This window comes from Myodes glareolus, chromosome 19, assembly GCF_982192425.1.
Source record: "Myodes glareolus chromosome 19, mMyoGla1.1, whole genome shotgun sequence".
Lineage (NCBI taxonomy): Eukaryota > Metazoa > Chordata > Mammalia > Rodentia > Cricetidae > Myodes > Myodes glareolus.
Window position 1 is genome coordinate 60,918,829 of NC_142044.1, and position 14,330 is coordinate 60,933,158.

The following is a 14,330-nucleotide window of genomic DNA, read 5'->3' on the forward strand; positions in this document are numbered from 1 at the left end:
TACCCTCACTTAGAGTATTTATCACACAGAACAAGGACAGGACACAATGTCAGGTCCAATGTTTGCTCCAGTCTAGCTTCAGCTCAGTATCTACTACACAACATGTATTCCTGAGGTTTGAGAATTTTTTATTTTAGATTTCTAGAAAATAAAAAGATAGTTCTCAGCAAATCATTTCACAAAATGTAACAGAGGTGCCCATGAGTAGTTAAATAGTGATTCACTAAAAATTAAATTCCCAAGTAAGAATTTTCATAAAGTGATGAGAATACTAACAACAAATCAAATGAACTGAGAAAAGAGGGAGAGCCTTCAGAGATGTGCACCACGTCAAAAGAACCTCTATCTGAACACTTAACCTAAAATGAGGATAGCTACATAACAAAACTGTCACCACCACCAATGCTCAGACAGGGTAGCTGGGCTAGCTGAGGGTTAGGTGGGAGATTCTTCTTTCTTTTTTTGGTTTTTCAAGACAGGGTTTCTCTGTAGCTTTGGAGCCTGTCCTGGAACTTGCTCTGTAGACCAGGCTGGTCTCAAACTCAAGGAGATCCGCCTGCCTCTGCCTCCCAAGTTTAAAGGCATGTACCACCACCGCTGGCTGAGATTACCGCCCAGTTGAGATTCTTCTTTCTAACCAAGGGTTTTAGACCATTCTGAGATATACAAAGCTTCTATCAAAATTAACGCATATACAATAAATACTTGCTTAATGTTTGAAAATTCTCAGGACTTCAAAGAACCTCACTTGCATTGTAAAGTAAGAGAAACAAAAAGAAGTTACTGAAGCAGTCGGGTTGAGGGAGCTTGGACTCTTCTTTGCTCACAAAGTTGAAGTATTTAGCTTAGCAAGGTGGAACACTCCTGTAACTTAAGCTCGCTGGAAGCCAAGGCGGTAGAACTGCCCAAGTTCAAGGCCAGCCTCCTATATAGCAAGTGACAAGCAGCCAGGGGTACACAGTAAGACCCTTAAAAAATATTACATCTTGTCATTTGTATTCAGAAAAAAAGAATACACCTTTAAAAAAGGAAGGAAGGGAAGAAGGATGAAGGTGGGGGAGAGAAAAACGAGAAAACAGAGGAATGAATTTTATTTGTGGGTTTGGTTTCATCATGGCATGGCTAATTGAATCAAATGTATTTAATTAAAATCTTTAATTTAAGTTATATGTATTACAATTTTGCTGCAACAGATACAATGACTAGTTACTGGAGCTGCTAGTTTTATTTACCTTCAGATTGTGTGTTTGGTGTCGGCAAGTTATCTGGCTGCTGTGGAGCAGAGAGGTGATGGTGAGGCTGATGGTAAGGATCAGAGTCTTTGGATCCAAATGCAACATCTGGGGTACAGGACGACAGGGAGCGCGCACTATGGGACAACCGTTCCTGTGTAGTTAGGATGCTGGCTGATCCAGAGGATGAAGAATCAGAGCCGACTGCATGAGATGCACAAGAGTTTCCATTTCTCAACAGTGAGTCTTTCAAAGAGTTCTTACTGGAACTAAGACACCGAGATCTGGTAAAAGAAGGATACAGTTTCAACATCAAATAGCCAACTGTAAAGTTAAGTCTACATAAGATACTTCTGTGACTCACAGATGCAGAGGGAAATGTGTGGTGGGCTTGGCTACAGAGAACTGTTTCCCCGTGACCATCTGCAGCAGCTGCCTGTAGATCTCTTTTTCTTCTTCTTTAACTGTCTAGAAGGGAGAGAAAAGAAAAGTTCTGAAATACGAGGCAAACACTTCTCACACAAACATGTAAATACTCTCAGAACCTGCCAAAGCTCTAGCAGTCCTGAAGACAAAGGAATACTGTATCCTGATGATACTCTCAAAGTGTGGATAAGAGGAGCTAAGCAGAAGTAAATCTCAGAGATTTTTTTTTTTTTTGGAAAATTATGGCGGATATAATAGTGCTGAGAAGCTATTGAAAATGAAGCCAGAAAGCCACAAAGCAATTATTTACTCAATCAAATGATAATCAGTCCAGGTAAAAAAAAACATTTAAGACTTCTGAATTAGAATCCCAATAACCCCTTGAGTCCTGAGCCAATTACACAGGTCCCGATAAGGCAAGCTCACAGTCAGGCTCTGTCAGAGGAAGGGATCTTGCATTCCATGCAGGTCTTAAGTATTTTCTGAAAGTGGAGTTCATCTCCACCATTTAATTACTTATTCTTCTCTAAGTCTCAATTTAGTATTTAAGAAAAATCCCCATATAATCTGTAACATTTTCTCACTGACTCGAACATCTACTATGCTTTAGTCACTTGAGATTTGGCATTGTATAAAATAAATTTCCAGCCTTTGTGGAGTTTATACTACAGTTATTAAAGGGACTGTCAATCAAAAACTTGTTCAAAGTGCTAAGAAAATTAAAGGGCTAGGAAGATACAAACTGATGGAGGGGAAACAGCAAGAAGGTACAATCTCGCTAAAAAGATGATCTTTCAACAGAAACCTAAACTAAGGAGGGATGTAAATGATGAATACATACATATATGTATATAAGCACATATATAATATATATTATATATATGTAAATGCAAAGCCCAAGGCAGGAATTACTTTAAGTTTTAAGATCCATGAAAAGGAAGAGTAGAACAAATGAGGTCACTGGGAGAGAGTGTTCTGTAAGCAACTCTAACCCTGCAAAGCATCTACTCTACAAAGAAGCAATGCTACATACACTAAGAAATGACCTGGTGACTTTTTGCAACCACCAGTCTTCACAATATGAAATTCACTGTGTTAGGGTTTCTATTACGACATTTTCATTAAGCGCATTCACATTTTATGTAATTACAAATGTTTGGTTTTTTAATGATCTATTTATTTATTTATTTATTAAGTATAGTGTTCTGCTTGCATATGTGCCTATGAGCCAGAAGAGGGCACCAGATCTCCTTGTAGATTCCTGTGAGCCACCATGTAGTGGCTAGGAATTGAGCTCAGGACCTCTGGAAGAGCAGCCAGTGCTCTTAACCTCTGAGCCATCTCTCCAGCCCTATAAATGCTTGTTGAAAGCAGAATGAACTGAGAGGCAGAGGCAGGCAGGCAGGCATATCTCTGTGAGTTCAAGGCCAGCCTGGTCTAAAGAGTGAGTTCCAGAACAGTCAGGGCTGTTCCACAGAAAAACCCGACTCTAAAAACTAAACAGAAACAAAAACAAACAAACAAACAAAGAATTAACTAAAGCAATTAACTATGAAAGTGACTAGACACTAACATTTCTTTTCCTGAACCTTTCACTGTTGTTACAAAGTAAATTATAATTATATTGTCATTATAATGTTACTTATTTACTAGATGCATTTAAATTGTGAAGCAGGACAAATCCAAACTATCCCGAAATTTAAACAGCTAAGTGATTAAAACAAAAGGAAAAATTAGGTAAACATTTGGTGGATGAACAGATCCCAAGGAGCGAATAACAGTTTGTGATGTTCTCTGCAGGGCATTGGAATACACACTATTTTATGCCTGGCACATTCATATTATAGCAACAACACTGATGACCTTGTTTAGTGTTTGAGATATTGGTTAAGTTCTTCAAAATAAAGAGCTGGAAGTTCTTGTGGGACATCATAAATGACAACAGTCAGGGGAACAAAGCAGAGACTACCCCAAGAAGAGAGGGAACACTAGGAATCAAGAAGGGACAGGACAGCTCAACAGCATGGAGAAACAGAAAGGAGACCTAAAGGAAAACAGGAGTTGGAGAGCCTCTTAGAGTAAGGCTGAGAGTGTACACAGCCCTTCTAACAATGAGCAGTTCTAGATTCAGGAGTCTTCCTACAGGGCAGCCTTCCCTTGGAGAAGAAATCCATTAAGCTAAGTTCCACAGTCTGGATTGCTATGGCCAGTGCCACTTTTAGGTAGTAAAATGGCAGGCCTGAAGGACTTTGGGGTTAGACCTTTCCTTTGTAAAACCAAGGACTAAACAGCAGGATTTTGTTTCTGGCCAGAAGAATAGGACCTAAGTCTTACTTCTGTCCCTGAAGAATGATAGTAGGAAAATATTAAAAGTCTTTGTTTGTTGTAAACTAGTCTTTTTCTTTAACTTTGCTTCTTTCTTCTTTCCTTTCCTGTGCTCCTTTGTTTCATCCTTTGTTTATTACTTTTACCTTTATTAACTTTGAAGTTCCCAGTATATTCTATATTATTTTTGCTTCCTTTTTTCCTATGTTCATGGTCTAGTAGTCATCTGTAAATGTTTATTTATATTTTGTTTCTGTGTTGCTGCTGTCATGGCAATTTGATTTTTCCCTTCTGAATGATATGAGGTTTAAGCCCCCAAAGGCCGCTCCTCCCATATAAAACCATAAAGACAGCCATCCAGGCTGAGGATAAAGATCTTGCTATGCAAAAATCAGGATGAGAGTTTGAATACCCAGAACTAACTAGATGCCTTTGGGAATGGCAGCTAGACTAATTCTATTGGTGAGTTCAGTGTTCAACAGAGGGACCCTGCCTCAACAAGTAAGGTGGACTGCTATGGAGGAAGACCCTTGCCATCAGTTTGGGGCCTCTACATGCATGTCTGCACACCCATACAAACAAATGTATGTCCCTCACACAAGCGTTGGTGTTAGCCTCCAGGTCAAGTCTGGGCATAAGGAGAGCTGACCTATAACCTCCATCTGCCAGTTAGACCCCATGTCCAAAAGGTTCCTCTACCCCCTAAAACAAAGCCACCAGCTAGCTCAAACACATAAGCCTGTGGGGACACTTCACATTCAAAACTTACCCATCACAGACCCACAACAATTTAAATAAACAGATGAATGAAGAAGTCAGCTGGAGGCTCAGACACTCAGTAAAGGGATATTTTCAACACCATAGCAAAACAAAAGAAAACAATCTGAAAGGAAAATTTGGAGATTTTCACTTCTTAGAAAATCATTTTACTAAGGGCTACAGAAATGGTTCAGTGGATAGGGCACAACCCTGCTGACACTTAATCTCTAGGACCTAAATGGGAGAAGGAAAGCACTGATGCCAGTGAGTGCCATGATATGTGAGTGTGCTTGTGAACGCACACACACACAAAACCAAACAAATGCTTTAAAAAAGATGGCAGGATTCCTAAGACAGAGAGGGCCAAAGGAAACAAGCTCCACCAGGAGCAGAAGCCAGGAGCAAATCCAGCCCTGGGAGCCAACCCAGTCCTGGGACACTGGTAGACCAGGATTGAGCCAACGACCTGACTCAGAGTCTGCAACCTCCACCAGAACCGGAGTGGGACTGAATCTAAGACACAGAGAGAACAAGCTCCACCAGGAGCAGAAGCCAGGAGCAAACCCAGTCCTGGGACACGGGCGGATCAAGATTGAGCCAGCGACCAGATCAGAGTCAGTGATCTCCACCACAACAGGTCCAACTCCAAGCCAGGGACTTCTGCAGGAGGAGATCCAGACCAAGATGTACAGAAACAGATCAAAGCCAGCAGCCTAGGTCAAAGTAGGCCTGAGACAGCAAACACCAAGGGAGCAGAGTAGGCACAGGAGTGCTGAGCTATCTCCAGGAACAGGAGTAACCACGGGGTAACTAGAACTGTGACACTGACTGTACCATGAGGAACAACCATCTCAGCTTTGGACTCACTGGCACCCATAAGATTATTCAACAGAATCTCAGACAACCCCAACTACACCTATTAGAGGAAAAGATGAGTAGAAAAGGAAAGATCACATGCTACATCACAAAGAGCAACACAATACCAGTAAAACCTAAAGACCCTACAACAGCAAGATCTGAACAACCAAATATGGATGAACCAGAAGAAAATGATCTAAAAAATAACTTCAAGAGAATGTTTGAAATTCATAAAGATGAAATGAGAATTTACTGTAAAGAAATGAAGGAAAAAACAAACAAACAGTTGGAAGATATCAGCAAATCACTTAAAGAAAACCAAGAAAAAGAACTCAAACATATAAAAGAAACTATTCAGGACTTGAAAACTGAGATAGAAAAAATAAAGAAAACACAAGCCGAAGGAATTATAGAAACAGAAATCATGAGAAAATGATCAGGAACCACAAATGCAAGCATGAACAACAGAATACAAGAAATGGAAGAGAGAATCTTAAGCTCTGAAGATACAATAGAGGAAATAGACTCATCAGTTAAAGAAAACATTAAATCTAACAAGAGCTTAACCCCAAATATCTATGAAATATGGAACACCATAAAAATGCCAAATCTTAGAATAATAGGTATAGAAGAAGGAGAAGTTCAACTCAAAGGCACAGAAAATTTATTTAACAAAATCATAGAAGAAAACTTTCCCTACCTAAAGAAAGATATGCCTATGAAGATACAAGAAGCTTACAGAACACCAAATAGACTGGATCAAAAAAAAAAAGTTCTCTCACCACATAATAATCAAAACACCAAACATACAGAGTAAAGAAAGAATATTAAAAGCTGCAAAGGAAAAAGGCCAAGTAACATATAAAGGTAGACCTATCAGAATCACACCTGACATCTCAGTGGAGACAATGAAAGTCAGAAGGTCGTGGTCAAACATTGTGCAGACATTAGGAGACCACAGATGCCAGCCTAGACTACTATACCCAGCAAAACTATCCATCACCATAGAATGACAAAACAAGATATTCCATGACAAATCTATATTTCACCAATACCTAGCCACAAACCCAGCCCTACACAAAATACTAGAAGGAAAACTCAATCCAAGGAAGATGGCTACACCAACAAAAACACAGACAATTGATACAGCATATCCCGAAGAAGAAAAAAAATGCACAAACTAACATCACCAACAATGAAAACTAAATGAACAAGAGATAGTAACCACTGGTCATTAATATCCCTGAAGGTAAATGGACTCAACGCACCCATTAAAAGGCACAGGCTAACAGATTGGATACAAAAACAGAATCCATCCCTCTTCTGCATACAAGAAACACATCTTAACCTCAAAGACAGACACTGTCTCAGAGTAAAAGGTTGGGAAAAAATACACCAATCAAATGGACCTAACAAACAAGCAGGTGTAGCTATCCTAATATCTCACAAAATAGACTTCAAACTAAAATCAGTCAAAGGAGACAAAAAAGGATATTTCATATTAGTCACAGGAAAAATCCATCAAGAGGAAATTTCAATACTGAACATCCATGCCCCACATACAAGGGTACCCTCATATGTCAAAGAAACACTTCTAAAACTTAAATTATATATTAAACCCTACACTCTAATAGTGGGAAACTTCAACACTCCCCTCTCACCACTGGACAGGTCAATCAGACAAAAAATGAACAGAGAAATAAGACAACTAACAGATGTTAAGTTCAAATGAACTTAACAGACATCTACAGAATATTTGATCCAAACAGAAAAGAATATACCTTCTTCTCAGCACCTCATGGAACCTTCTCAAAAACTGACCACATACTCGGTAACAAAACAAAACTCAACAAATACAAAAAAAAAAAAAATTGGAATAACCCAATGTACCGTATCAGATCACCATGCTTTAAAACTAGAAGTCAACAGGAATACCAATTTCAGAAAACCCACAAATATATGGAAATTAAACAATGCTAACTTGAATCATCAATGGTCAAGGAAGAAATAAAGGGGGAAATTAAAAACTTCCTAAAATTCAATGAAAATGACCACACAACATACCCAAATTTATGGGACACAATGAAAGCAGTGTTAAGAGGCAAGTTCATAGCACTAAATGTCTACATAAAGAAGGAGGAAAAATCCCATACTAGTGAACTAACAGAACATTTGAAAACTTTAGAACAAAAAGAAGCAAACTGACCAAAGAGAACTAGACAGAAGAAAATAATCAAATTAAGAGCTGAAATCAACAAAATAGAAACAAAGAAAACAATACAAAGAATCAATGAAACAAAGAGTTGATTCTTCAAGAAAATCAACAAAATAGACAAACCTTTATCCAAACTAACCAAAAGGCAGAGAGAGAACATCTAAATTAACAAAATCAGAAATGGAAAGGGGGACATAACAACAGACACAGAGGAAATACAGAGAATCATCAGGTCATATTTTGAAAACCTGTACTCCACAAAATTGGAAAATTTAAAGGAAATGGACAACTTTCTGGATAAATATCACTTACCAAAATTAAATCAAGACCAGATAAGAAAATTAAACAGACCTATAACTGCTGAAAAAACAGAAACAGTCATCACAAGTCTCCCAACCAAAAAAACAAAAACAAACAAACAAACAAAAAAACCAACAACCCAGAACCAGATGGTTTCAGCTCAGAATTCTACAAGGTTTTCAAAGAAGAACTAATACCAATACTCCTCAAATTATTCCACACAACAGACACAGAGGAAACATTGTCAAACTCTTTTTGTGAGGCTACAATTATCCTTATACCCAAACCACAGAAAGATAATACTAAGAAAGAGAATTACAGCCCAATCTCACTCATGAACATTGATGCAAAAATACTAAATAAAATACTAGCAAATAGAATCCAAGAACACATCAGAACCACCATCCACCATGACCAAGTCGGCTTCATCCCACAGATACAGGGATGGTTCAACATACGAAAATCTGTCAACGTAATCCACCATATAAACAAGCTGCAAAATAAAAACCACATGATCATCTCATTAGACGCTGAAAAAGCATTTGACAAAATACTTCATGATAAAGGTCTTGAAGAGAGCAGGGATACAAGGAACATATCTAAACATAATTAAGGCAGTATACAGCAAGCTAACAGCCAACATCAAACTAAATGGAGAGAAGCTCCAAGCGATTCCATTGAAATCAGGAACAAGACAAGATTGTCCACTCTCTCCATATCTATTCAATATAGTTCTTTAGGTCCTAGCTAGAGCAATAAGACAACAAAAGAAGATCAAAGGGATACAAATTGGAAAAGAAGTCAAACTCTCACTGTTTGCTGATGATATGATAGTTTACATAAGTGATCCTAAAAATTCTACCAAGGAACTTCTACAACTCATAAATACTTCAGCAATGTAGCAGGATACAAGGTTAACTCAAAAAATCAGTAGCCCTCCTGTACACAGATGATAAAAGGGCTGGGGAAGAAAACAGAGAATCAACACCCTTCACAATAGCCACAAATAACATAAAATATCTCGGAGTAACTCTAACCAAACAAGTGGAAGACTTGTATAACAAGAACTTTAAATCTTTGAAGAAAAAAATTGAAGAAGACACCAGAAAGTGGAAAGACCTCCCATGTGCTTGGGTAGGCAGAATTAATATAGTAAAAATGGCAATCTTACCAAAGCAATCTACAGATTCAATGCAATGCCCATCAAAATCCCAGCAAAATTCTTCAAAGACCTTGAAAGAACAGTATTCAACTTCATTTAGAAAAGCAAAAATCCCAGGATAGCCAAAACAATCCTGAGCAATAAAAGAACTTCTGAAGGCATCACAATCCCTGACTTCAAACTCTACTACAGAGCTACAGTACTGAAAGCAGCCTGGTATTGGCATAAGAACAGACAGGAGGACCAATGGAACCGAACATGGATGTCAATCCACACATCTTCGAACACCTGATCTTTGATAAAGAAGCAAAAAATATCAAATGGAAAAAAGAAAACATATTTAACAAGTGGTGCTGGCATAACTGGATATCAACATGTAGAAAAATGAAAATAGACCCATATCTATCACCATGCACAAAACTCAATTCCAAATGGATCAAAGACCTCAACATAAAGGCAGCCACACTGAACCTTATAGAAGAGTAAGTGGGAATTATACTTGACTGCATTGGTACAGGGAACCACTTCCTAAATAGAACCCCAACAGCACAGACACTGAGAGAAACAATTAATAAATGGGACCTCCTGAAACTGAAAAGCTTCTGTAAAGTAAAGGACACGGTCAACAAGACAAAAAGACAGCCTACAGAATGGGAAAAGATCTTCACTAACGCCACATCAGACAGAGGTCTGATCTCCAAAATATACAAAGAACTCGAGAAATTGGACACCAAAAGATCACATAATCCAACAACAACAAAGAGGTGTACAGACCTAAACAGAGAATTTTGTGATTTGGAGTGTGTCTCTAAAGTAGGTAACTAGGAACTAAGTTTGCATACTCCAGATATACTTAACAAATTGTGGTCCTTTCTCTCTGAGATCTGCTGCATATGATAAAATGTTTAAGTTTTCTGCAGTGGACCGTAACTATTCCTAGAAGTGACCTTTGACATCTCCAAGAAGATCATAGGGCTCTGCAAAGACGATTCCACCTGGATTGTGGTAATTCCACTAAACTGAAAAAATACCACCCAAAGATCAGTTTTGGGCTACAAACTGCTCAAGACAAGTTCAAAGTGTTTAGCTAAGATGGTACAGCCTCATAGACTACTCCAGTCAGGAGTTTAGATAAGTTGTGAACTTTCCCATCACACCAAGATAACAGTTAGCTCTCCCAGAACTTGACCATTATCTCCATTTTCTCAGGGTTCCCCAAAGCTGCTGTCACTTCCAGACAACAGAAAGTAAATGTAAAAACAGGATACCCATTCCCAAAAGGTGGGGTGGTGGTTTTTGGTTGTTTGGTGGATTACGGATGTTTATCATTGTTTAGGGAGGTTGGTGGCAAGTTGTTATTGGTCATGGTCAGGTAGGAAACTAAATAAATGAGATCAGATCAGGGATCTCATTCTGAAAAGAAAAAAGGGGAATATAGAAAGATAGGAACAAAGGGTAGATTATTGAATCTACGTTTAAACTAAAAAAAAAAAACGCAACTACTAATCTCAAATATTTTACATTGGTATGGATTTTTGTATATTGATACAAATTTATGGTTATATTTGTATAATGTATATATTTCTACTCTTGTTTACGGTATTGTGCCTATACAACTCATTTAACAATATAATGTAAAGTTCTAGTGTTTGAAAATTATTATTACAAACTATTTAGGATAATTAAGAAATGCAGGTTAGTAGTTGTCATCTATAACAATCAAATTTGTGGCCATGATAAACAAAATGGAGTACAGACCTAAACAGAGAACTCTTAACAGAGGAATCTAAAAATGGCTGAAACACACTTACTCATCAGAAAAATGCAAATCAAAACAACTCCACCTTACACCTGTAAGAATGGCCAAGATCAAAAGCACTGACGACAACTTATGCTGGAGAGGATGTCGGGTAAAGGGAACACTTCTGCATTGCTGGTGGGAATGCAAGCTGGTACGGCCCCTTTGGATGTCAGTATGGTGATTTCTTAGAAAATTAGGAAACAACCTTCCTCAAGACCCAGTAATACCCATTTTGGGTATATATCCAAAGGATACTCAATCGTGCCACAAGGACATGTGCTCAGCTATGTTCATAGCAGCTTTGTTTGTCATAGCTGGACAACCTAAATGCCCCTCGATCAAAGAATGGATAAGAAAAAGGTGGTACATTTACACACTGGAGTGCTACACAGCAGAAAAAAATAACAACAGCTTGAATTTTGCAGGAAAATGGATGGAACTAGAAAACATTATTTTGAGTGAGGTAACCCAGACACAGAAAGACAATTATCACATGTACTCACTCATAGGTGGTTTTTAAACATAAAGCAAAGAAAGCCAGCCTACAAACCACAATCCCAGAGAACTGAGACAACAATGTGGACACTAAGAGAGACTCACATAGATCTAATCTACATGGGAAGTAGAAAGTAGAAAAAGACAAGATCTCCTGAGTAAATTGGGAGCATGGGGACCTTGGGGGAGGACTGAAGGCGGGAGGGGAGAGACAGGGAGGGGAGCAGAGAAAAATGTAGAGCTCAATAAATATCAATAAAATAAATAAAAACAAATATCCAACCTCAAAAAAATTAAAAAAATAAAATAAAAAGGATGGCAGACCAGAGCACTAGGTAGAGGAAAGAATAAAATGTACCGAAGACAAAGTTGAGGATCTACTACAGTTAGAGATCAACAAAGAGAGGGAGAGGAGAAAAAGCAGTATTTTCAGCTGGGCGGTGGTGGCACACGACTTTAATCCCAGCACTCAGGAGGCAGAGGCAGGAGGATCTCTGTGAGTTCGATGCCAGCCTGGTTCAGAGTGAGTTCCAGGCCAACCAGGGCTACACAGAGAAACCCTGTCTCAACAACAACAAAAACCAAAAAAAGAAAAAAACAGGATTTTCAAAACATGGATGTATTCCAACTGGGAAAATTCAGAAGGAATGTATACCTCTCTGGCTATTTAGATGACCTAATAAAACTGAACAACGAGGTATAACAATAACCTAAACAGATTAAAACTGATAATGAATCACTAATCAAAGTCTCCTAACAAAGAAAAGTCCAGGACCGGATATTCACTGCTAAATTCTTCCAGACTTAAGAACTAACATCAATGTTCTTCAAACTATTCCACAAAATAGAAAAGAAATAAATACCTCCAAACTCATAATATAGAGCCAATACTAGCCTGAGGCCATAACTGCATAAGAGCACAATAGAGAGGAAAATGATAAATCAAATTCTTTGATGAATATAGATGTAAAGATCGTTAATAAGTTATTTCCAAACAAAATTCAACACATTAGAAATATTGTACACCATGACCAAGTTGGTTTTATTCCAGTGATGGAAAGCTGGCACCATACACAAATCAAGAAACATAAACAGAAGCCAGGCTAAGTATCACACCATCATCTTGATAGATGCAAAAAAAAAAAAAAAAGTGTCTGACAAAGTTCAATGTCCTTCATGGCAAAAAGCTCTGAAGGAAAGACATGTTTAAGACCATATAATAAACTTATAGTCTTTATGGGGTATGTTGAATGGGGGAATACTGAAGGCATTTCTTCTAAAATCAGGAACAAAACATGGGTGCCCATTCTTACTGATTTCTAGCGTGAGCACTAAGGCAAGAAAAAAGCATTACTAATGTGAAAGAAAGATGTCATCACATTAGCCCCATTTGCTGAAGATATAATCCTGTACTTAAAAGACCCTAAAGACTCCATTAAAAGACTTTTAGGCTTGGTAAATACTTACAACAAAGTAACAGTATAAAAACTAAATATACCCCATTTCCTCCACCAGCCTCCTCCAAAGCTACTGAGGAGAAAGAATCATATATATGCCTGCTACCTGGAGTCTCCACTCTTTCAGCCTCTTTGTGTGCACTTTGGTGATGAACTGCTTCCTGCTGGTACTGAGGATTATAACCATATAAGAATTCAACAGAGAAACAGCAGAAAGACCCTCATTACTGTCCAAGGGATTGATGATGATTAAGAAAAAAGATAAGGCTGGGTGGTAGTGACACACGCCTTTAATTCCAACACTCAGGAGGCAGAGGCAGGCGGATCTCTGTGTTCGAGGCCAGCCTGGTCTACAAGATCTAGTTCCCGGACAGGCTCCAAAGCTACAGCAAAACCCTGTCTTGAAAAACCACAAAAAAACAAAACAAAACAAAACAAACAAACAAAAAATAAAAAGAAACTAATTTAAAGATAAACTTGCCTGCAATAGACTGTGCATCAAGAATATGGAGAAGTAATTCAGTTATAGGGTAACCAGTACATGAATATGCCAGTTCCTGATAGACACTGGATTAATGATGATCAGCTGAAGGATCATAGATCATAAGTGGTTGCTGTTCTCTGAAAGTTAATTGAGGATTTCCCTGCAATAAGTATAATTTCCTTTCTGTTCCTTGTAACATTCTAAAACCCTCACAGCTTGTACAATGCAACCATTTGGGGTCTGCTTTTAATTTGAACTAGTGTAACTTCTTCATGCAATAAACTGAAAAGAGCTAAAAACAAAACCCAAAAGACCAAACACAAACAAAAAAGTAAAAAAAAAAAAAAATCCACTTCAGGAAAACAATTCTATTCACAGTAGCTTCAAAAATACAAACGGGTGGCAGGGAAGGACAAATATAGAAAAACGTGTAAGAATAAATCTAACCAAACAGGTAAAAGACTTCTTCAGTGAAAACTGTAGAACACTAAAGAAAATGTAGACACTGAACATAGTAAAAACCCTCATGTGTGTTGATCAGCAGAACTAATACTGTGAAAATAACTATTACTGAAAGTGATCTATAGATTCAATGACAACAGATATAGAAAGAAATCAATACTAAACGGGTATGGCGGCACATGACTATAACTGGTAATGAAGGCAAGAGAATCAAGAGTTCATGGCCATGGATGGCTACACAGACTGGGTTTCAAAAAAAACTAAACATGAGACCATGTTTCAAAAAACTAAAGAAAGTCAAAAAGAGAAACTGACCAACTGACTAACCTAAACTCATATGTAAGTGTGAAAGAC

General features: G+C 38.0%; 1 protein-coding gene across 7 annotated transcripts in view; it reads right to left on the minus strand.

Annotated features, from left to right (window-relative positions):
* The window catches only part of Senp1 (SUMO specific peptidase 1), a 66,741-nt gene that overhangs the window by 27,396 nt on the left and 25,015 nt on the right, over nucleotides 1-14,330 (minus strand). For all 7 annotated transcript variants that reach the window (XM_087899225.1, XM_048444713.3, XM_087899227.1 and 4 more), the window contains 2 exons: nucleotides 1,597-1,700; nucleotides 1,233-1,516 (listed from right to left, as the gene is read on the minus strand). In XM_087899225.1, the coding sequence (XP_087755351.1) occupies nucleotides 1,233-1,516; nucleotides 1,597-1,700 (388 nt within the window). The remainder of the gene's footprint in view (nucleotides 1-1,232; nucleotides 1,517-1,596; nucleotides 1,701-14,330) is intronic.